The sequence below is a fragment of the Chelonia mydas genome, chromosome 7 (genome assembly GCF_015237465.2).
Source record: "Chelonia mydas isolate rCheMyd1 chromosome 7, rCheMyd1.pri.v2, whole genome shotgun sequence".
Lineage (NCBI taxonomy): Eukaryota > Metazoa > Chordata > Testudines > Cheloniidae > Chelonia > Chelonia mydas.
In genome coordinates, this window is record NC_057853.1 from 45,964,088 (window position 1) to 45,985,956 (window position 21,869).

Sequence of the window (21,869 nt, forward strand, 5' to 3'; positions counted from 1 at the left end):
ACACAAGATACTGGGCTAGATGGACCATTGATCTGACCCAGTATGGCTGTTCTTAGGCTCTTACGTTCTAAAAAGGGTTTAGTTGATTCTCACAAGGTATTGTGGCAGGTAAGATTTCCCAATCAAAATAACTGGGCTGAAGTTGCTCCTCTTCACTGTCATATGTCCCGTAAGGTCAACCTCAGTTGCTTTGAGCTGAAGATTTTCTTTAAAAAATAAATAAATAAAATAAAGTACCCTAGCACAACAATGCAGAATACTCATGCATGCAATTGCTTCCTGACATTTGCTCCATGTATTCTTCCCGTTGTTTAAGTTCTGGAATAACAGGACTGAATAACACACACAGCGGCTCCAATTTTCAGAAGAGCCTCAACTTGGCGTCCAGTTTTGCACCCACAAGTAAACACGGACATGTTTCATAGTATTTAGGCTTCTAACTTATTGATTTGCAGGTCTGATCAGAGAATTAAACATTTAAGTACTATAAAATTAGCCTGCAATTATTTCCTGGCACAGAAATGTGGTTGCAAAATCAGAAGCTATTTCTAAAAACAAGATCCAATGAATGCGTGGCAGATCTGAGAGCAGAACTCAGTTCTCCTGACTCCTAGTCCCCTGCTCTAACCACTAGAGCCTGTTACCCAAGTACTCACTCTCATTTAATCATCTCTCTGTTCCATTCATCAACATTATATTCATCTAAGTTGGAAAGTTCCATTCCAAATGCTAACCATCTATTGCAACGATACTGTAAGTGTCATTAGCCCAATGTCACTGTGTAGAGCACCCAAACTATAGCTCATTCATGCTTTACCGTGTCCCAGTTGATCATCTGTAGGTAAAAGTGCTTTTCCGGGAACTGGTTTTCTGTCTTGAGATCCTGGCTCCAACCCCAGCAAGAGCCACTCTTCTGGAGTCCGGCAGTCATACTCTTCATCATCAAATATCTACATAGGCAAGACAATGTAAGCAATGGAAATGAATCCCTGCTTGGGGAAGAAGATAACAACATGGCATAGAAATTTATGAGAGGAAAAGAAACACGTACAGGGGGAAACAGCAAAGGTGCAGAAACCACATAATGTGTTGCCTTATGAAGGACTTATTTCCAAGAGTGGCATCTAGACTAGTCCTTCTCTTCTAGATAGTAGAGAATGGGGAGGAGATTCTCAACTGGAGAAATTCCAAGCAACCAATGCTGCTGACAGTTGCATTCAGAAGGAGATCTGTATTTGTGTAATATTGGTATTAAAGAAGCCTAAACAACTGTCTTTGGAACAGTCCTGTGAGATGCTGAGCTCCTTCAAGTCCCATTGACTGTAATGAAAGTTGTGGGCACACATTAACTTATAGGGGGTGCTCAGCACCGTGCAGGATTGAATACTATGGATCCCCAGCCCCCATGGCTTCTATTCTAAAATATTCACCTGTCCATCTCTGTTTCTTACTAAATCAAAAGTAGTCATCATGTACCCTGCTCTTTTCAGTGAGTCCCGAGAGTGTCAGTAGTAATGCAGATGACAGTTCTGAAGCTGCTCGCTTACCTGTAGTGGGAGGTAGATGGGAAAGAGAGGATCTCTCTTTTGCTCAATGGTTGGCATATTGTCAGGGTCTTGGTGCCTGGGCATCAGCTGATTGGAATCTATTCCCTCATTGGCTAATAGCTGAGCAATATCTAGTTTGAGATATAGCCGTCTTCTCCTAGTTAGGCGTCAATGAGATTGAATGGTTATGCTTAATGACGTTATATGAATTGTCATTATTCAATTGTCTTTCAGTCTGCTACAGGGAAGGACGTCTGTGCTAATAACTACAGGTTCAATATGGCACCAATGCAGTAACAATTGGACACTACCCAGAAGGCAGAACAGATTGATGGAACTTTTAATACTATACTGAACAACACATTGTGAGTGGAATTTTCTGAAGTGCTCAGGGTTGGCCTAACTCTGCACCCACTGACTTCAATGGGAGTTTTACCACTGACCCCAGTGGGAGCAGAGTTAGGCCAAGGCTGAGCACTTTGAAAATTCCATCCTAAGGCATTTATTCTAGGGGATCTCTTCTGCATTGTCAGAGATGGGCTGGGTGATCTCAGAGGTCTTTCCCATCTCCAACATCTACAAAGCACAATAACCTTAAGTCATTCTGTCAAAATGTGATCCTCTCTCTATTCAACCTAGGTCAACAGCATTGTGCAGGTGTCAAGGGGTAAGGCTAAACCCTACAATAAAACACTGTCCCTCTTGAAACATTATCTACATAGCACTTCCACATCTTCAGAACGAAATTCAATACCCGGTACTTGTGTGGCTATTCGATGTATACAACAGCTTTCACATTGTCCCCCTTCTTGAGGTTACCTCTCTATCTCAATCTTCCGAGGGCACTGTCCTGGCAGCCCCTGAAAGGGAAGCTGCACCTTTGGCTTAAATGCTTGCAGTGGGAAGTCTGACTTGGCTAGGATCTCAGTGGTTGGTCCAATCACTTGTTTGTCCAGGTAAGACTCAATGTTCTCGGGAGTCTCAAATGTTGTCACTGACATCAAACAAAAAAACAAGCAAAGTCCTAAGTTCATAAAACAATGTATCTATGTTCACATGCACATACACACAGACAGACAAACTATGCCACCCCTCAGGGTGCACATGTGGGCAATCTACAAGAGTCAGAGCGACTGTACTACACGAGTGAGTGGAGGAGTTAAGCAGACCCTGAGTCAGGCTGTACTGATGAGTGGAAGCCAACCTTGTTTTCTCCCTAGCTTTCTTTGTTTGTGTGCTTATACATGTTATTGTGTTTATATAATACCAAAACAACACTATGGGCTCAGTGCCAGCAATAATGTGCATTAAGAATTACTATAAAGCATGTGGATAGGGCTTTGGACTGAGACTCAGGAGACCTGGGCAAAACCCTTAATCTACCCGGTACCTCAGCTCCCCATTGGTAGAATGGAGAAGATACTTTCCTACAGGGTTATTCTGAAGGTAAGATTAATTAATAACTGAGGTACTCAGATACTATGGTGATAAGAGGCAAATAAATCTAGACTGAGAGCAAGTCAGATAACCAGTAAATTCTGAAGTGCTTACTCATGTTTTATTCAGGCAAACCTCAAAAGGAGTCAGTCATTCAGTTCTCACTCAAGCAAAATTTCCATTCACTTCAGCTGGAGTTTGTCTGATTAAGGACTGAATACAAACTGACTAACAATGTCAGGACTTTGGCCTATTGTCTTCAGTGGGAAGTGTGCTCTAACAACAAGTAAAGATCTCCAAGGCTTTGGCCCAAAGAAAATCATCATCTTAGATAACCTATAAATAAAACATAAATGTTTAGATGACTAAGTATACCATCATTAGCTGCAAATAAAAGAATTGCAAGAAGCTGGGAATTTGATGTTTTACCTGAAATAAATAATTAGCTGCAAGATGTAAAGAGCATCATCTCCTTGGAGAGAGCCTAACACAGACCTAAAAATAAGATAAAGGACTTTGAACGAGCATGGGCTCTTTTAATCTCTTACTTGAGAAACTTTCATACTGGTCAAGGAGAAACTTAGGATTTGGGGCCTTAAATTGGACACCTGGATGTGATTAGTTGAAACAATAGTAAAAAATAAAATTGTCAGTCACATAGGAGAACATAAATTGTTGCGCAAAAGTCAGCATGGTTTCTGTAAAGAGAGATCATGTTTTACTAATCTATTAGAGTTCTTTGAGGGGGTCAGCAAACATGTGGACAAGGGGGATCAAGTGGACAGAAAGCCTTTGACAAGGTCCCCCACCAAAGGCTCTTACGTAAATTAAGTTGTCATTGGATAAGAGGGAGATCCTTTCATGGATTGAGAACTGGTTAAAAGAGAGAGAACAAAGGGTAGGAATAAATGGTAAATTTTCAGAATGGAGAGGGGTAACTAGTGGTGTTCCCCAAGGGTCAGTCCTAGGACCAATCCTATTCAACCTATTCATAAATGATCTGGAGAAAGGGGTAAACAGCGAGGTGGCAAAGTTTGCAGATGATACTAAACTGCTCAAGATAGTTAAGACCAAAGCAGACTGTGAAGAACTTCAAAAAGATCTCACAAAACTAAGTGATTGGGCAACAAAATGGCAAATGAAATTTAATGTGGATAAACGTAAAGTAATGCACATTGGAAAAAATAATCCCAACTATACATACAATATGACAGGGGCTAATTTAGCTATAACTAATCAGGAGAAAGATCTTGGAGTCATCGTGGATAAGTTCTCTGAAGACGTCCACGCAGTGTGCAGTGGCAGTCAAAAAAGCAAACAGGATGTTAGGAATCATTGAAAAAGGGATAGAGAATAAGACAGAGAATATCTTATTGCCCTTATATAAATCCATGGTATGCTCACATCTTGAATACTGCATACAGATGTGGTCCCCTCATCTCAAAAAAGATATACTAGGATTAGAAAAGGTTCAGAAAAGGGCAACTAAAATGATTAGGGGTTTGGAACGGGTCCTATATGAGGAGAGATTAAAGAGGCTAGGACTTTTCAGCCTGGAAAAGAGGAGACTAAGCGGGGACATGATAGAGGTTTATAAAATCATGAGTGGTGTGGAGAAAGTGAATAAGGAAAAGTTATTTACTTGTTCCCATAATATAAGAACTAGGGGCCATCAAATGAAATGAATGGTTAGCAGGTTTAAAACAAATAAAAGGAAGTTCTTCTTCACACAGCGCACAGTCAACCTGTGAAACTCCTTGCCTGAGGAGGTTGTGAAGGCTAGGACTATAACAGGGTTTAAAAGAGAACTGGATAAATTCATGGAGGTTAAGTCCATTAATGGATATTCGCCAGGATGGGTAAAGAATGGTGTCCCTAGCCTCTGTTTGTTTGTCAGAGGGTGGAGATGGACGACAGGAGAGAGATCACTAGATCATTACCTGTTAGGTTCACTCCCTCTGGGGCACCTGGCATTGGCCACTGTCGGTAGACAGGATACTGGACTGGATGGACCTTTGGTCTGACCCAGTATGGCTGTTCTTATGTACTTATGTATTAAGGTTGTTAATGACGTTGGACCCCATCCTGCAACTAGCTCTGTGTACTTGGATCTTGGTGCCCATATAAATCCCTACAGACATTAAAACAATTGTGGAGAGCAGTTTGCAGGATCGGGGCCTTTGAAATCAATTCTGTGAGGCACTGAGCATCTGCAGCTTTCACTGAAGGCAAAAATGCTGATGTCAATAATATTTCAGGATCAGAGTCCTTGTAACACAAAAATACCAATCTAACATTTGCTTTTTATAAAAATAACATTTAAACTAATGGAGATCAATCCTAAACAGGCCGCTCTATATATTTAATCTGTTTTATTCATATCATTAATCAAATATTGTACAGGATCATGAATTGTCCATATCAACGTACAGGTTTATGATTTTTTTGAAGATTTGCCTTTACTGAAGAGTGAATAAAGCATAGAGGTTTTAACAAAATATTTTTAACCTTGCACAAATGTTGGTTTGGTTTCTTCAGAGAACTGCCCTGGTTTATATCTATTGTCAGTAAATGCTACTATTCCCACTGTGGCCTTCCACTTCATTGAAATCTATGAAGCTATTCATTGCAGCACTTTGTGCATTATCAGTTATTTATGTCAATACTTAGTGTGTCATCAGCATTTATACTTACAGCCTGATTTTTCCCCATTATATAAGTAGCATATCATAAATAAAGACCTGTCTCCACTGGTTAGGGATGAGTCGGTCTTGTCAAGATTCACTTGTGGATGAAGTCATTTTCCCTTACTCAGGACAATAAAGAGCACATCTAAAGCACAGCAAGGTGGTATATGGCTTCCATCTCTCCCCAGCCTACAATCCAAATAACCAGACTATGCCCTGCGGGTCTGCCAGGCTCTGGGGAAGGGAAAGATCCTTTCCTGTCATAGCCTCTCTGTGGCCATACTCCAGCCTCCAGGACACGTGTACCATTTGCAAGTGGGAAAGAAGTGGCAGATCCCTTTTTCCAATACACAAAGCTCCACTGCAGAGTGAGTGTGGAGCTGGAGTCCAGAGCATGCAAAAGGCTGGGACGGGGCGGGGGGGGGTGCGAGGAGGAGGGGAAGGTGTACATTTCCTGCCTGGCCAACTCCGGCACCCCCCACAGCAGCAATGGACACATTCCACTGCTGTTGGTAACCTCTGTGCCTACGGAGTGCGGGTTGAGCCTCATATTCAGGCATAATGGACCCGTGAAGGACAGAGTACTCCGAGTGACATTAATCTTGTTATTCTTCCCAGGGTACCCCACAGGTCTAACTACAAGAGTCGCCTCCTAAGATTAGGTATGGACCCAAATGCTCTGTGGATATCACAGGGGCCAGATATACCCTGACAGTTGGTAAATCGCTTTTTACTCATGAAGGGGATCATTCTACTGACCTGGGGGTTCACTTCACTGCACCATTCCCAAGTGATTCCATCACCTTGGGATCATCCTTGGCTTTGAGAACAGAATCATGGGAATATTTCCAGTGCTTTTCTAGCCTAAAGTAATCAGCTGAAGCACTAATTTCCCAGCATGCCTAGTGCTACCAACATGAACCCTTTAAGGCCCCATTTCCCAGCATGCCTACAGGCAGTGGCATTATTCTTTTCAGTGCATTTACCTTTTGGCGTGTGCTGCTCAAGATCAGCCTGTCTCAGTAAATCCTTGTACACACTGGGACCAGCGCAAACATCCTGCAAATCCAGCATATAAGAATATCACCAGGGCGAGTCAGAGATAAGAGAGAGGGGCCACAGAGAGTAACAGAGAAAGAGAGGGTAGTAAGGGGATCCATAGAGAGTGTCATACAGGGAGAGGAAGAAAGAACCTTCAGTGAGGGCTTGAAGTACTAGAGTTAGAGAGGACATGCTGAAACACAGAGTGCCATGGATAAAGGCTCTAAGTGGCAAAGGGAGTATCTCCAGAAAGGGATAGGGCACATAGAACACAGAGGCAGGGGATTTTTAATAGAATGCAGCCTGAAACCAACCAGAGATATCTAGAGAGTGGGCCAAAGAACAAGAAAGCCAGTTGGGCTATGCTTATTTACCCAACTGAAGATCCGGCCTCATACATTTACTAGCCCATGGAGTTCCGTGCCCTGCCCACAATAACATGATCATACACGGAATACTGTGACTGCCTTGAGAGTCAGCCCCCCACCCTCCCCCCAGTAATTCAAGGAAATCATGAATTGTGATAGACAAAGCATTGCTGCTTTACTCCCGAAAAGTCAAATCCTATGAGGGCTCTGACCTAGGGGAACAGCTGCAGAATGGGAGACAAGATGCATGGGCCTGGCATTGTTGCCTGCTCCCTGCCTTGCTCTGAGCAGATTGGGTGAAGAGATAGACCAAAGGAGGAGCCGAGGGGGAAAAATTATGGGCAAGAGAAAAGACAACAAGAAAGCCAAGGAGTTCTGTGATTGGTGGGTGTCATTCTAAGCTGTAGTCCTATTTTATGCATGAGTAAACCTTGCAGATTATCTGCTTTTCACATGGATTCTTACATCTAGGATGATCTGTGAATCTCCAATAGAAAAGATGAAGAAAGAGGAGGCTCTTTGCACTTACCCCCAAGAAAGCTGTGGCTCCTGGATAGAGCACATCAGAGTAAAATCCTTTTTGTTTAATCATTGGGTATTTCCTGTTGGTCCCTCTGTAGATGCTTTCTGCTGGGCTTGAGCTGGGTCCTGGGCTGGGGTCCAAGACCTGAGCCTGGCTGTTGGAATGGGGAGAATAGGGGCTCCTCCCCAGCGAGTTTGTCAGTTCTTTCTTTGTCTTATCCATCCTCTCCACCAGTCAGAGGAAAGGTGCTATGAAGCGATCCTGGGCCTTATGGAAAGGAAACCGATTGATACGGTTAACACTGTGTCTCCACCACTTGTAAAATACCTCTCAGCATTTTTTTACATTGCTGGTTCGCTAAGCAGATGAGAGGGTAACGAGGTGCGCTTGACCCCCTGCCATGATCCCACACTTTACTTTTACGGCCTGGTGGCCATCTGTCTCACACACCTGATTGGATGGCTCACTAACCCAGGGCAAAGGGGGAACTTCATTATTCCGCACAGGTTTTGGAGGAGAAAACAACAGCGGATGTGTTAAAAGCTGCTTTCCTGAAACTGCAGGGACTTCCCAGCATCCAAAAGACTGCCAGCGGAACTGGAGCAACCCAGGCCTGCACTGAAACTACCACATAAGCCCCTATGAGCTATAAGCCCCTATTAGGCATGTAGGGGCTTTACCAAATCCCTTAAGGGTACCAGTCCCTTCCAAACTTAACTTAATTCTAGTAAACTTAAAACCAGATACCCCACCCAGCTAGTCCCAGATGTAAATTCTGACTCCGTCTCAGACAATTAAAGCAGAGGTGTCTATGTGAGGCCTGTTGAATATTAAAATATAGCCAGAAGCTCCCCGCTCCCTTTTACTGCAGGGGATTTCTTTTCTTTTATTTTTTTGCTGGTGATCTCAACTCACAATTTCTGTTCCTCCATCAGGGAAGAGACAAGTACAGGCAAATATTACTGAAGTGTGCATTTATTTTTCATACAAAAAAACTTTACATAACTGCAGATGCTAAAGAAGTGCAGCTTTCAGACACGTGGCAAGATGCTAATGTAAAACCAAGGGCTGCAATATTCAGTCCTGAAGTAAGGGCTTGTCTAAATACAAAAACGTTACTGCTCTAACTAAACTGGACTAGTTAAAGTAGTACAGCTCCCCTAGTGTTGATGCAGTTATACAGATATAAAGATGTTTATCCTGCTATAGCTTATTACCATACATGTATGGGAATTCTACATCATAATGCCTCTGAAGGCTATTTCTGGGGTGGTGCAGCTTATTGCACCAGTCCGTGCTCACAGCTGGGCCTGAAGTCTAGCCCAGGGGTGGGCAAACTTTTTGGCCCGAGGGCCACATTTGGGAAATAGAAATTGGATGGCGGGCCATGAATGCCCACAAAATTGGAGTTTGGGTGCGAGAGGGGGTGAGGGCTCTAGTTTGGGGTGCGGGCTCCTGGGTGGGGCCAGAAATGAGAAGTTCAGGGGCTAGGAGGGGGCTCTGAACTGAGGCAGGGGGTCAGGGTGCGGGAAGGGGTTCAGGCCCCAGCTGGAGGTGTGGGCTCTGGGGTGGGGCTGGGGATGAGAGGTTTGGTGTCCAGAAAGATGCTTCAGGCTGGGATCAAGGGGTTTGGAGGGCAGGAAGGGGGATCAGGGCTGGGGCAGGGGGTTGGGGCGTGAGGAGAGGTTCAGGGGTGCAGGCTCTGAGCGGCACTTACCTCAAGCGGCTCCCGGAAGCAGCAGCATGTCCCTTCTCCGGCTCTTACACAGAGGTGCAGCCAGGCAGCTCTGCACACTGCCTGGTCCACAGGCACAGCCCCTGCAACTCCTGTTGGAGCACCGGAGGGGGCCATTGGAGTGCCTAGGAACTGGAGCAGGACAATGCCACGGCTTCTGGGAGCCACATGGTGCGACCCCCGACCCTGTGCCCCAGCTGGAGCACCAGAGGGGGCAAGCCCCAGACCCCGCTCCCCAGTGGGAGCTCGCGGGCCCGCTTAAAATGGCTCGTGGGCCAGATCCAGCCCACGGGCCATAGTTTACCCACCCCTGGGGTCTAGTTGTAAGTGAAGAATAGCCCATATTCTTCCCATGGTTTGTTTAGTCTGGAGAAGAGAAGACTGAGAGGGGACATGATAACAGTTTTCAAGTACATTAAAAGTTGTTACAAGGAGGAGGGAGAAAAATTATTCTCTTTAACTTCTGAGGATAGGACGAGAAGCAATGGGCTTAAATTGCAGCAAGGGCAGTTTAATTTGGATATTAGGAAAAACTTCCTAACTGTCAGGGTGGTTAAGCACTGGAATAAATTGCCCAGGGAGGTTGTGGAATCCCCATCACTGGAGATTTTTAAGAGCAGGTTAGACAAACACCTGTCAGGGATGGTCCAGGTAATACTTAGTCTTGCGAGTGCAGGGGACTGGACTAGATGACCTCTCAAGATCCATTCCAGTCCTATGATTCTGTGATTCTATGATTTACAGAGATGCGTGTTCTGCATCCCAGGAAAGACCTGTAGTTCTGTCTGGTTTAATCCTGGGGGATAAAACATTTGCTCAACAATCTGCTGGTTGAGAGTTTACCAACTTGCCATAGTAGATCTTCATTAAAAAGGTCTTGTCAAGGCTTATAGTCTAAAATTAGTGCTGTCGCTGTTTTGGGTTTCGCTGTCACTCAGAGGCACATAACTTTGCCTACTGAGACACTCTGCTCTGTTCTTGAATGCAGATAGTGACGTGAAATTTACAAAACATCCTATCTGCTCTGTTCAGAGAGTATGAATTTTGTAAATTTCAACTAGCTGCCTGAGGACAAGAATGGATCAGGCATACACAGAAAGGAAAGCATTACATACACACCTAAGATAGTAAGGAACAACTGCACACAGGTTTGTTATTGTAGTGTTCAAATCAGTGAACAATTTTGAATGATTTTTTTTAAAATCAACGGATAAATTAAGATTGATGTAAGTAAATGAGTGAAGTGAAACATGTTAGCATGATTGACAGTTTCTGCCCAGGACTGAAACAGCATATGCTGCTGCAGGTCAGGGCTGAGTTCTATTGACAGCTGTGTGGAGGAAGCATGTACCACAGTGGGCCTGATTCTCCTCTGCTTTACACCTTGTGTAGTCATTTACACCTCCAGAATGTCCTTTATGATCACTAAATTTATTCACCAATTTAAATAAACTCCTATTCAGCATCCTGTTCAAAAAGATCCGTCTGCCAGGCCCTCACAGATGCACAAGAGAAGACGATAATGTATATGCCTGCCTAATGTAACATTGACACACTGTCCAAAATCAGATCTTGAAAAATTTTCTAGCCACCTACCGGACAAAGAATTAAAATGATTAGCCAGAGTTTGATACAGGTAATAGAGAATGGGTGCACTAACAAATCCAGAGAAAATCCCAGTCCCCTGCAACCCAAGCTTCTGGAGGGTGCTTGGGATTTCTACCGGAGTGCTCTTCCTGCTTCCTGCTTGGGGGTTCCATATTTCATATCAGACTCTAGCTAGTAGACATTTGATAAATCAGATGCTCACTCCACAGCCTGCCTCTTCTCCCACATCCACAGCCTCTGGGCTGGTTTAAATGGAAGAGGTTCTCAGATACTCTACCTCTCAGCCTCCTAATTGAGGAAAATGAGGGGCAGGGGGTCCAAAGGTATACTCTACCTCCCTCAACCTCTGCTTTTTGGATCCTCTTCCTCAAGAGTTGCCTCTGCTGCTGCTCACAGCTATCGCAGGCAGCTGCAATGTGAAACTGACATTATTCTGGACAACTTCCTTGCTTCCAAAAGAGTTCTGAATGCCATCAGTGAAACTGCCCCTAGTCTTGTTAATTTCATTCTACTGCTGCTGCAGCGTATGCAATGAAGCCACCTCTATGCAGACTCAGCAGGTTACACACACTTCATATTTAGAAGATGATTTTATTTGGAACCACAAGGGCTGGAAAACTTTTCTTTGAGGAGAAGATTTTCAAAGGCACAAATGGGAGTTAAACACAAAATTCTCATTGAAAGTCAAAATCTCCTGAAAGCATCAGTTATGCAGAAGTTGATGATACAGCCTCCACAGACATGTGCATACACACACTTCCCAGATATTTGCCAAAGAAAGTTTCCCCACACACCACTGGCAAATGGATAGCTGGCTTTGTCAAGTCCTAAACCATTTTACTACAATAAGCATTTTAACACATCTTTCCAGCAGTTCACTACTCATTCTCCAGTCAAAGGAAACAAAGTTTCCAGGTGTGAAATGATATGTGGCTTTGTTCATTTATTTATATATATATATATATATATATATATATACACACACACACACACACACACAGGTAGATATAGATATACACGCACGCACATATGTACAGATATAGATACACACACTGTCATAAATATAAAGGGAAGGCTAACCATATAAAGGGAAGGTTAACCACCTTTAAATCCCTCCTGGCCAGAGGAAAAACCCTTTCACCTGTAAAGGGTTAAGAAGCTGAAGATAACCTCTCTGGCACCTGACCAAAATGACCAATGAGGAGACAAGATACTTTCAAGGCTGGAGCGGGCAGGAAACAAAGGGTTCTCTCTGTCTGTGTGTTTTTCTTTTGCCGGGACCAGAGCAGGAATGCAGGTCAGAACTCCTGTAAAGGGTTAATAAGCAATCTAGTTAGATATGTGTTAGATTCTGTTTTCTTTAAATGGCTGGTAAAATAAGTTGTGCTGAATGGAATGTATATTCCGGTTTTTGTGTCTTTTTGTAACTTAAGGTTTTGCCTAGAGGGATTCTCTATGTTTTGAATCTAATTACCCTGTAAGGTATTTACCATCCTGATTTTACAGAGGTGATTCTTTTACTTCAATTAAAATTCTTCTTTTAAGAACCTGATTGCTTTTTTTCTTGTTCTTAAGATCCAAGGGTTTGGGTCTGTGTTCACCTATGCAAATTGGTGAGGATTTTTATCAAGCCTTCCCCAGGAAAGGGGGTGTAGGGCTTGGGGGGATTTTGGGGGGAAAGACATTTCCAAGGGGGCTCTTTCCCAGTTATATTTGTTAGACGCTTGGTGGCGGCAGCAATAAAGTCCAGGGACAAAAGGAAAAATAGTTTGTACCTTGGGAAAGTTTTAACCTAAGCTGGTAAAAATAAGCTTAGGGGGTTTTTTATGCAGGTCCCCACATCTGTACCCTAGAGTTCAGAGTGGGGAAGGAACCTTGACACACATTGATATAGATATATCTGTGTGTGTATATATCTTTATCTGTATATATGTGTGTGTGTGTATCTACATCTATCTATATCTATAACTGTGTTTGTGTATATGTGTATCTATTTCTATATGTGTGTATGTATGTGCGTGTGTATGTGTATATCTGTGTGTGTATAGATCTATATCTACGTGTGTGTGTGTGTGTGTATCTACATATCTATATGTATATCTCTCTGTGTGTGTGTATGGATATATATCTATATCTGTGTGTGTATCTATATCTGTGTGTGTGTGTGTGTGTGTGTATATATATATATAATATATATATATATATAATCATAGAATATTAGGGTTGGAAGAGACCTCAGGAGGTCATCTAATCCAGTGCTACTCAAAGTGGTGGTCCGCAGATGGGTGCCAGTCCACGAGCCAACGGCTGCCGGTCTGTGCGCACATTGGAAAAAAAAATTGCTGGTCCCCCACATCAGATAGCTTGAGAAGCACTGATCTACTCCAATCCCCTGCTAAAAGCAGGACCAACACCAACTAAATCATCCCATCCAGGGCTTTCTCAAGCTGGGCCTTAAATATCTTTAAGGATGGAGATTCCACCACCTCCCTAGGTAACCCATTCCAGTGCTCCACCACCCTCCCAGTGAAATAGTGTTTCCTAATATCCAACCTAGACTTCCCTCACTGCAACTTGAGAGCATTGCTCCTTGTTCTGTCATCTGCCACCACTGAGAACAGCTGAGTTTCATCCTCTTTGGAACCCCCCTTCAGGTAGTTGAAGGCTGCTATCAAATCCCCCCTCACTCTTCTCTTCTGCAGACTAAACAAATCCAGTTCCCTCAGCCTCTCCCCTAAGTCCCATGTCCCAGCCCCTGATCATTCTCGTTTCCCTCCACTGGACTCTCTCAATTTGTCCACATCCCTTCTGTACTGGGGGCCCCCAAACTGGATGCAATACTCCAGATGTGGCCTCACCAGTGCCGAATAGAGGGGAATAATCACTTTCCTCGATCTGCTGGCAATGCTCCTACTAATGCAGCCCAATATGCCATTAGCCTTCTTGGCAACAAGGGCACACTGCTGACTCATATCCAGCCTCTCGTGCACTGTAATCCCCAGGTCCTTTTCTGCAGAACAGCTGCTTAGCAGGTCTCTGCACATGTCCTTGTTGAACCTTATCAGATTTCTTTTGGCCCAATCCTCCAATTTGTCTAGGTCACTCTGGACCCTATCCCTACCCTCCAGCGTATCTACCTCTCCCCACAACATAGTGCCATCCGCGAACTTGCTGAGGGTGCAATCTATCCCATCGTCCAGATCATTAATAAAGATGTTGAATAAAACCGGCCCCAGGACCAACCTCTGAGGCACTCCACTTGATACCGGCTGCCAACTAGACATCGAGCCATTGAAAACTACCCATTAAGCCTGATAATTTAGCGAGCTTTCTATCCACCTTATACTACATTCATCCAATCCATACTTTTTTAACTTGCTGGCAAAAATACTGTGGGAGACCGTATCAAAAACTTTGCTAAAGTCAAGATATATCACGTCCACTGCCTTCCCCATAGCCACAGAGCCAGTTATCTCCTCATAGAATGCAATCAGGTTGGTCAGGCATGACTCGCCCTTGGTGAATCCATGTTGACTATTCCTGACGACCTTCCTCTGCTCGAAGTGCTTCAAAATGGTTTCCTTGAGGACCTGCTCCATGATTTTTCCAGGGACTGAGATGAGACTGACCGGTCTGTAGTTCCCCGGGTTCTCCTTCTTCCCTTTTTTAAAGATGGGCACTATATTTGCCTTTTTCCAATCATCCAGGACTTCCCCCGATCGCCACAAGTTTTCAAAGATATTGGTCAATGGCTCTGCAGTCACATCAGCCAATTCCCTCAGCACCCTTAGATGCATTAGATCTGGACCCATGGACTTGCGCATGTCCAGCTTTTCTAAATAGTTGTTAACCTGTTCTTTCACCACTGATGGCTGCTCACCTCCTCCCCATAGTGTGTTGCCCACGACAGCAGTGTGGGAGCTGACCTTGTCTGTGAAGACTGAGGCAAAAAAAAGCATGGAGTTCTTCAGCTTTTTCCACATCATCTGTCACTAGGTTGCCTCTCCCATTCATTAAGGATCCCACACTTTCCCTGATCTTTTTCTTGTTGCTAAAGTACCCGTAGAAACCCTTCTTGTTACCCTTCACATCCCTTGCTAGCTGCAACTCCAGTTGTATTTTACTCCTCCCTAGTCATCTGACCAAGTTTCCACTCCTTGTAAGCTTCCTTTTTATGTTTAAACTCACTGAAGACTTCACTGTTAAGCCAAGCTGGTCGCCCGCCATATATGCTATTCTCTCTGCACATCGGGATGGTTTGTTCCTGCACTCTCAATAAGGCTTCTTTAAAATACAGCCAGCTTTCCTGGACTCCTTTTCCCCACATATTAGCCTCCCAGGGGAACCTGCCCATAAGTTCCCTAAGGGAGTCAAAGTCTGCTTTACTGAAGTTCAGAGTCTGTATTTTGCTACTCTTCTTTCTTCCTTTAGTGGGGATCCTGAACTCAACCATCTCATGGTCACTGCTACGCAGGTGACCCCCCAGTTCTACTTCCCCTATCAATTCTTCCCTGTTTGTAAGCAGCAGGTCAAGAGGAGAACGGCCCCAGGTTGGTTCCTCCAGTAGTTGGACCAGGAGGTTGTCCCCAACACTCTCCAAAAACTATCTATCTATATCTGTGTGTGTGTGTGTATCTATTGTGACAGACCCAGACCAGTGGGATACAGGAGTCTGGTAGAAGGCAAATATATTGGCCACTGGATGAACAGTTTTCTGTTCCCTGAGTGATCAGAGCAGGGGCTGCCCTACAGCAATAAGGAAGCTGCCAGAACCAATTAAGACAGGCAAGCTAATCAAGACAACTGGAGTCAATTAAGAACTTTCTAGATTCAATTATGGCAGGCAGGCTAATCAGGACACCTGGTTTAAAAAGGACCTCCCATCAGTTAGTAGGGGGGTGCGCCAAGAGCAGGGAGTGAGAAGGTGTGATGAGTTCAAGTGTGATCAGGCTTCGGGAGGAAGATCCTGCAGTGAGGATAAAGAAGGTGCTGGGGGGAAGGCAATGGGGAAGTAGCCCAGGGAGTTGTAGTTGTCACACAGCTGATACAGGAAACATTGTGGACAGCTGCTATCCACAGGGCCCTGGGCTGGAACCCAGTGTAGAGGGTGGGCTTAGGTTCCCCTCCATCTCCCCAACTCCTGATTAGACACAGGAGGAGTTGACCTGGTCTGTGAGAAACACCAGAAGGGAAGGCCTAAATTGGAAAGAGATCTGCCCTGTCCCTGACCCATTAGGTGGGACACAGAGTCTGCGGGGATTGTTCTCCTTTTCCCCCATACTGGCCAGTGATGAGGCTAACTGAGTGAACGGCAGATCTGAGCCACAAAAGTGGCCAAACTGAGGGCTGCTCTGAACCTCTGAGGTGAGAAAATCCGCCAATATGCACAGGACCCTCTGTGTAATCTCTGTCCCTCTTGCTCTCTGTATATATGTGCATGTGTGTGTATCTATATGTATCTCTCTGTGTGTCTATATAAGATGGACAATATCTTATTGCCCTTATATAAATCCATGGTACACCCACATCTTGAATACTGTGTACAGATGTGGTCTCCTCATATCAAAAGAGATATACTAGCATTAGAAAAGGGCAACTAAAATTATTAGGGGTTTGGAACGGGTCCCATATGAGGGGAGATTAAAGAGGCTAGGACTTTTCAGCTTGGAAAAGAGGAGATTAAGCGGGGATATGACAGAGGTATATAAAATCATGAGTGGTGTGAAGAAGTAAAAGTTATTTACTTGTTCCCATAATATAAGAACTAGAGGCTACCAAATGAAATTAATGGGCAGCAGGTTTAAAACAAATAAAAGGAAGTTCTTCACACAGTCAACCTGTGGAACTCCTTGCCTGAGGAGGTTGTGAAGGCTAGGACTATAACAGGGTTTAAAAGAGAACTGGATAAATTCATGGAGGTTAAGTCCATTAATGGCTATTCGCCAGGATGGGTAAGGAATGGTGTCCCTAGCCTGTTTGTTTGTCAGAGGGTGGAGATGGACGACAGGAGAGAGATCACTTGATCATTACCTGTTAGGTTCACTCCCTCTGGGGCACCTGGCATTGGCCACTGTCAGTAGACAGGATACTGGACTGGATGGACCATTCTTATGTTCTATCTATATGTGTGTGTGTGTGTGTATATATATATATATAATTTTATTAGGGCTGTCAAGTGATTAAAAAAATTAATCACAATTAATCATGCTATTAAACAATAGAATACAATATAAACATAAAGATAGATATACAGATATAGCTATATATATACAGATATCTATATCTAACCGTATTAAGCAGAAGTGGTTAAATGAGACTATGCAAAATGAGATCACATTATAATGGAACTGCTGACACAACATTAGCTACAGTGTGTATGGCAGGATAGCAAAACTATAATTACAATTTCTCAGTAAATCCAGTTTTTACATATCCAAGAAGTCACACTCCCACACACTTTTCTCGGAGTGGTATGAGCTTTTGATCTCTTGCCTCTTCTTCGATTCTTTGATCCATGGTTTCAATCAAACCAACTAAGAAAACCATCATTTTTAAAAAAAAAATGAGGTTCAAAAATGCTTCAGTGGTTGTAACAGACAAAGAAAAGTACTTTTTTTAAAAAAAATCCCAACAACAAAAAGTTAAAAGGGCAAAATCAGAATGAAAGATAGGTAGAAAACTAACACGGTATTCATCTTTCTCAAAACAATCTATGTATGCATTCCTAATGCCCCAGTCACCACAGTTTCTAGACAATAAATACATGGGACTCGTTTCTTGCCTTAATATAAGCTATAAAACAGGAGTTCAATATAGTGATAAGCAACCTACATATGCCTTTATACTTAAATCTACTTGAATCTTGTCCCTTCCAAAAACAGAGTTAAAAATAGTTTCAAGTACTACACCATCCTCTGTCCCCCTGACAATGGTGGTGGTTTTACAATCGCATTTTCCTGATTTGTTTTTGTTTTAAATGTATTTTCCCTCTGGGTTGCTAAAGGAAAGACCCACACAAACAACAAAGGACATTGACTACCCAGGGGAAACAGTGAAACTGACTATAAACAGTGTTGCCAAAATTCACAAAGAAATCAAACAAAGAATAGAGAAAATAGTTGGCTAATTTGCTTTAGTTATATCAGCCTTGGGTGTTCCTTGTAACAAAAGTGCAATCCCTTCACTCCATCCCCTAGTTGTTTACGAATACTGCAAAACTAATTAAAATACAATACTAAGGATTAAGGACCTGATCCAGTGCCTTTAACTTCAACAAGCATTCGATTGGGCCCTAACACATCATAATACATACGATATCAAGAATACCAAAAAAAAAAAAAAGGGGTCAAATGGCCATCATTACCCAAAGGGGAAGGGGGCCTCATGACTGGGCAGAGACTGGGAAAAACATCCTTCCCTGGAAACTGAATATTTCTAGTGGCTGTTTGAATGTGGAGAGGGATGGACAGCTGGGGGGGGGGCAGATAGGAGTCCTCTAGAAGTATCCAGGAATGATAGGGTGGGGGATTCGACTCCCATATCTAGTGGCATCCGGGGTGATGTGGCTCTGATTCCTACAGCTAGCAGCATCTGGAGGTGGGCTGCCTCTGAGTCCCACGCTTGGCCAAAAGGCAACAAGAAGAAGTTGTGAACGAATTTTAACCCTTTTCAGGAATGACAAATAATTCATCGACATTTTCAAACTCTGACCCGCTTCCTCCAACACTAGGGCCACCTTAGCAACACCTAGGTCCACGGCGTGGACATGCAACCCCTATTGTGGGATGCCCCAACTCCTCTTGAGGGCCACGGTAACGACTTGCCAGGAGGCCATGGGCAGCAAAACAGGGCAGACCATGGCTCCTGCCACCTGTACAGCGGAGCATGGCCCCGAACAAACAGCGACCTGCCTAGTCTACCTGGGCCAAGGCGGTGCTGTGGGTAGGGTTGCCAACCCTCCAGGACTGTCCTGGAGTTTCCAGGAATTAAAAGATTGTCATGTGATGAACCCTCCAAGGTGGGTTGCGCAAGGTGGAAGTTTCGCCTCGGGCGCAAAGTAGCCTTGCACTGGCCCTGCTTGTGCCTAGGCCTGGGGTGCCCCTTATGGGGGGCAGGAACATTGCATGCTGGGACCTCTGCCCGGCCGTGTTAAGGCGGTGCCCCCACCCCCAGGCCGAACCATGGGCTGTCCTCCGGGCCTCCCCACCCCCCGACCCTTAGGCCAGCCCGGAGTCAGAGAGTACGCACCAGCCTGCCCAGCTTCCCCCTCCCGTGCTGTGGAATGGCCTCGTCGTCAAGCATCAGACGCCTGAGCCTGTTGCTAGGGGACAAAACCATTCCAGCAGGGAGGGAGATTCAACGCCCCCGCCTGTGAAATATTAACAGCCCTAAATTCAGTGGTTCGTTCCTACAAGGGCTACTTCTGCCCCCACAGCTCAGACGTCCCCGCGTTTGCATGGCGTTTGAATGTGCATTGCGCCCTCCCCGCCTGTAGTGAATTTGGTTGCGTCCAAGCAGAGCCCTGAAGGGGGGGAGCAGCGTGGAAGACGAAGAGAGTGGGACGCAGCTACAGACTAGAACGTCCCATGCCAACCCGGAAGTTGGCCTCTCTTGCCGCTAGGGAGGCTACTCGGTGGTCAGGGCAGCAGCCTACTGGTCCGTGAGGCAGGGAAGGGTACTTAGTGCACCCAGCAGCTGTAGTGTCTAGGGGTTGGGTTAGGGGATTCCCACAGCTTTCATAGCGTCCCCTCGAGGCTACCTGTGGGCCATCTCCTCGGGGCTGGTACTGAACTGGCACTCTGGAGGTCTGGGTTCCAGTCCTTGTGCTGGCGCAAGGTGACTCTGGGAATGGGGTTAATGCATACCCCACTGTCTGGTTTCTTTGTATAGACTGTAAGCTAGGTGGGGCAGGGGCTGGCTCTCAGTAGCAGTTTGGGCACTGCCTAGCACAGTGGGGGCTTGCTCATACAGGAGCCTCTAGGAACTACTGGTTTCAGAGTAGCAGCCATGTTAGTCTGTATTCACAAAAAGAAAAGGAGTACTTGTGGCACCTTAGAGACTAACAAATTTATTTGAGCATGAGCTTTCGTAGCTGTAGCTCACAAAAGTTTATGCTCAAATAAATTTGTTAGTCTCTAAGGTGCCACAAGTCCTCCTTTTCTTTCTAGGAACTACTGTAACACAAGTAATGAAGAAAAGTTGTTATTGATTCAGGTCACATTACTGCCCATCCGGCCAGTGCTATTTTGAGGGTGGGGGAGAATCTAAGCTAGGTGGCAGAGCAGGGTGGGGAAGAAATCTTTAAATAAGCAAACACTAGATGCCTTTCTGAAAGCTACGCTCTTGCTCAGCCACAAGTTATGGGTTTGATGCAGGAATTGCTGGGTGAAATTTTCTAACCTGTGCTACGATTGCACTAGATAATCATAATGGCTACTTCTAGGCTTAAAAATCTAGGAAGGAAGAAACACCGTGGAGGCAGGTTGATCTTTTTTTTTTTTTTTTTTTTTAAGTGGGGCTGCTTGAACGTGATCAGGGGATTGGAAATTTAGTATATAACTCATTGAAATGGAGTCATGGGCAAAGAGCAGTTGAAGCAGCAAAAGTGTGTGATTAATTAATTTATCTCTGGGTTGTGCCCTTTATTGCCTAGAATCCATCTCCTCCAATTTATATTACCTCTGTAATAGGTTCACCTCTGCAATACAATTGTGTAGGCTTTAAACAGGTATAAGTTTTATAACTGTAATGCATGGAACATGCCAGCCATTATGATTTATGCTATAATAGTGTCCAAAGGCTCCAAGGAGGATCAGACCCCCAGTGTGCTAGGAGCTGTACCCACTCATAGAAAGATATGGCCACTTCCCCAAAGAACTTGCACTCTAAAACGGGCAGAAAGTGATATAACATGTAAACAAGTTGTTAGGATGAAAATTGCTACCTCTTTTGTTCATTCCATGGATTTTGGGGATGGGGAATATGGGGGAGGACAGAAGGGAAATGGGGTAAAAAATGGGAGAGGAGAGAAGGGAAGGGAATGATGGAAGAGTAGACAGATAGAAAGATATGAGGTTGGATCAAAGTCCATCGTGTAGAGGAGATGATGTGTAGATGGCTGGAGGCAGAAGATCTGAACGTTGCTCCTGGTGCTAGAGCCTTTCACTATACTGTAGTAGAAATGCTTTCACCCCCACCCACCCCAGTTAGTTTTGGCCATGAGGGCAGTTGATGCTGATGGCATGTGCAACTTGCTACCATGCAATTCAGCTACTTAGAGACTTGTACCTGGAATTTAAGTGACAGGTGCCATAATATACAGCTGCAGCAATGGCTAGGAGTGCTATATGCAGACTGTCTGCACTAGTGTGGACACAAATTCTGCTGGAAACATCTAACCTTGCAACGGTTCAGACGTTTTTGGCTCCTGGGGATGGGCTTATATTAGAGCACTGGGGCAGAGAATCTGGCCTCACGGGGGCAGCAGAGCTCACACAATGAACACAGAATTCCATAGCTGTCACAAGCATTAAGACCGTGCCGGTGGAGCCAGGCTCTCTACAAAGCCAGCAGATACTGGGCCGTTAAGTCAGCAAGGGAAGCGTTGGTGCATTCCAAAAATTTGCAAGCAAGAAAACATCATGGTTAGGCAGAGACAAGGTGGGGGAAGGTAATATCTTTTACTGGACCAACTTCTGTCCTTTTTGAGCTACACAAGAGCTCTTCTAACAGAAGCTGGTCCAATAAAAGATATTATCTTCCCCACCTTATCTCTGGAATATCCTGGGGAGCCAACATTGCTACAACTGCACTACAAACGGGGTTAGGCTGAGTGAAATGGGAGCTGCGGAGGGTGGTCCCAGAAGCAAGAGGCATAGCAGCCTTTCCTGCACACAGGCTCCCTCCCAGCAACACACACCTCTC

General features: G+C 44.6%; 1 protein-coding gene across 1 annotated transcript in view; it reads right to left on the reverse strand.

Annotated features, from left to right (window-relative positions):
- Positions 1-19,258, reverse strand: part of DNAH1 (dynein axonemal heavy chain 1) — a 125,261-nt gene extending 106,003 nt beyond the window's left edge. Inside the window, exons 1-6 of the mRNA XM_037904042.2 lie at positions 19,194-19,258; positions 7,610-7,870; positions 6,658-6,730; positions 2,367-2,541; positions 1,548-1,704; positions 818-950 (exon numbers count right to left, since the gene is read on the reverse strand). Coding sequence (XP_037759970.2) covers positions 818-950; positions 1,548-1,704; positions 2,367-2,541; positions 6,658-6,730; positions 7,610-7,825 — 754 coding nt within the window. The 5' untranslated portion in view covers positions 7,826-7,870; positions 19,194-19,258. The remainder of the gene's footprint in view (positions 1-817; positions 951-1,547; positions 1,705-2,366; positions 2,542-6,657; positions 6,731-7,609; positions 7,871-19,193) is intronic.
- Positions 19,259-21,869: the final 2,611 nt, after the last annotated feature.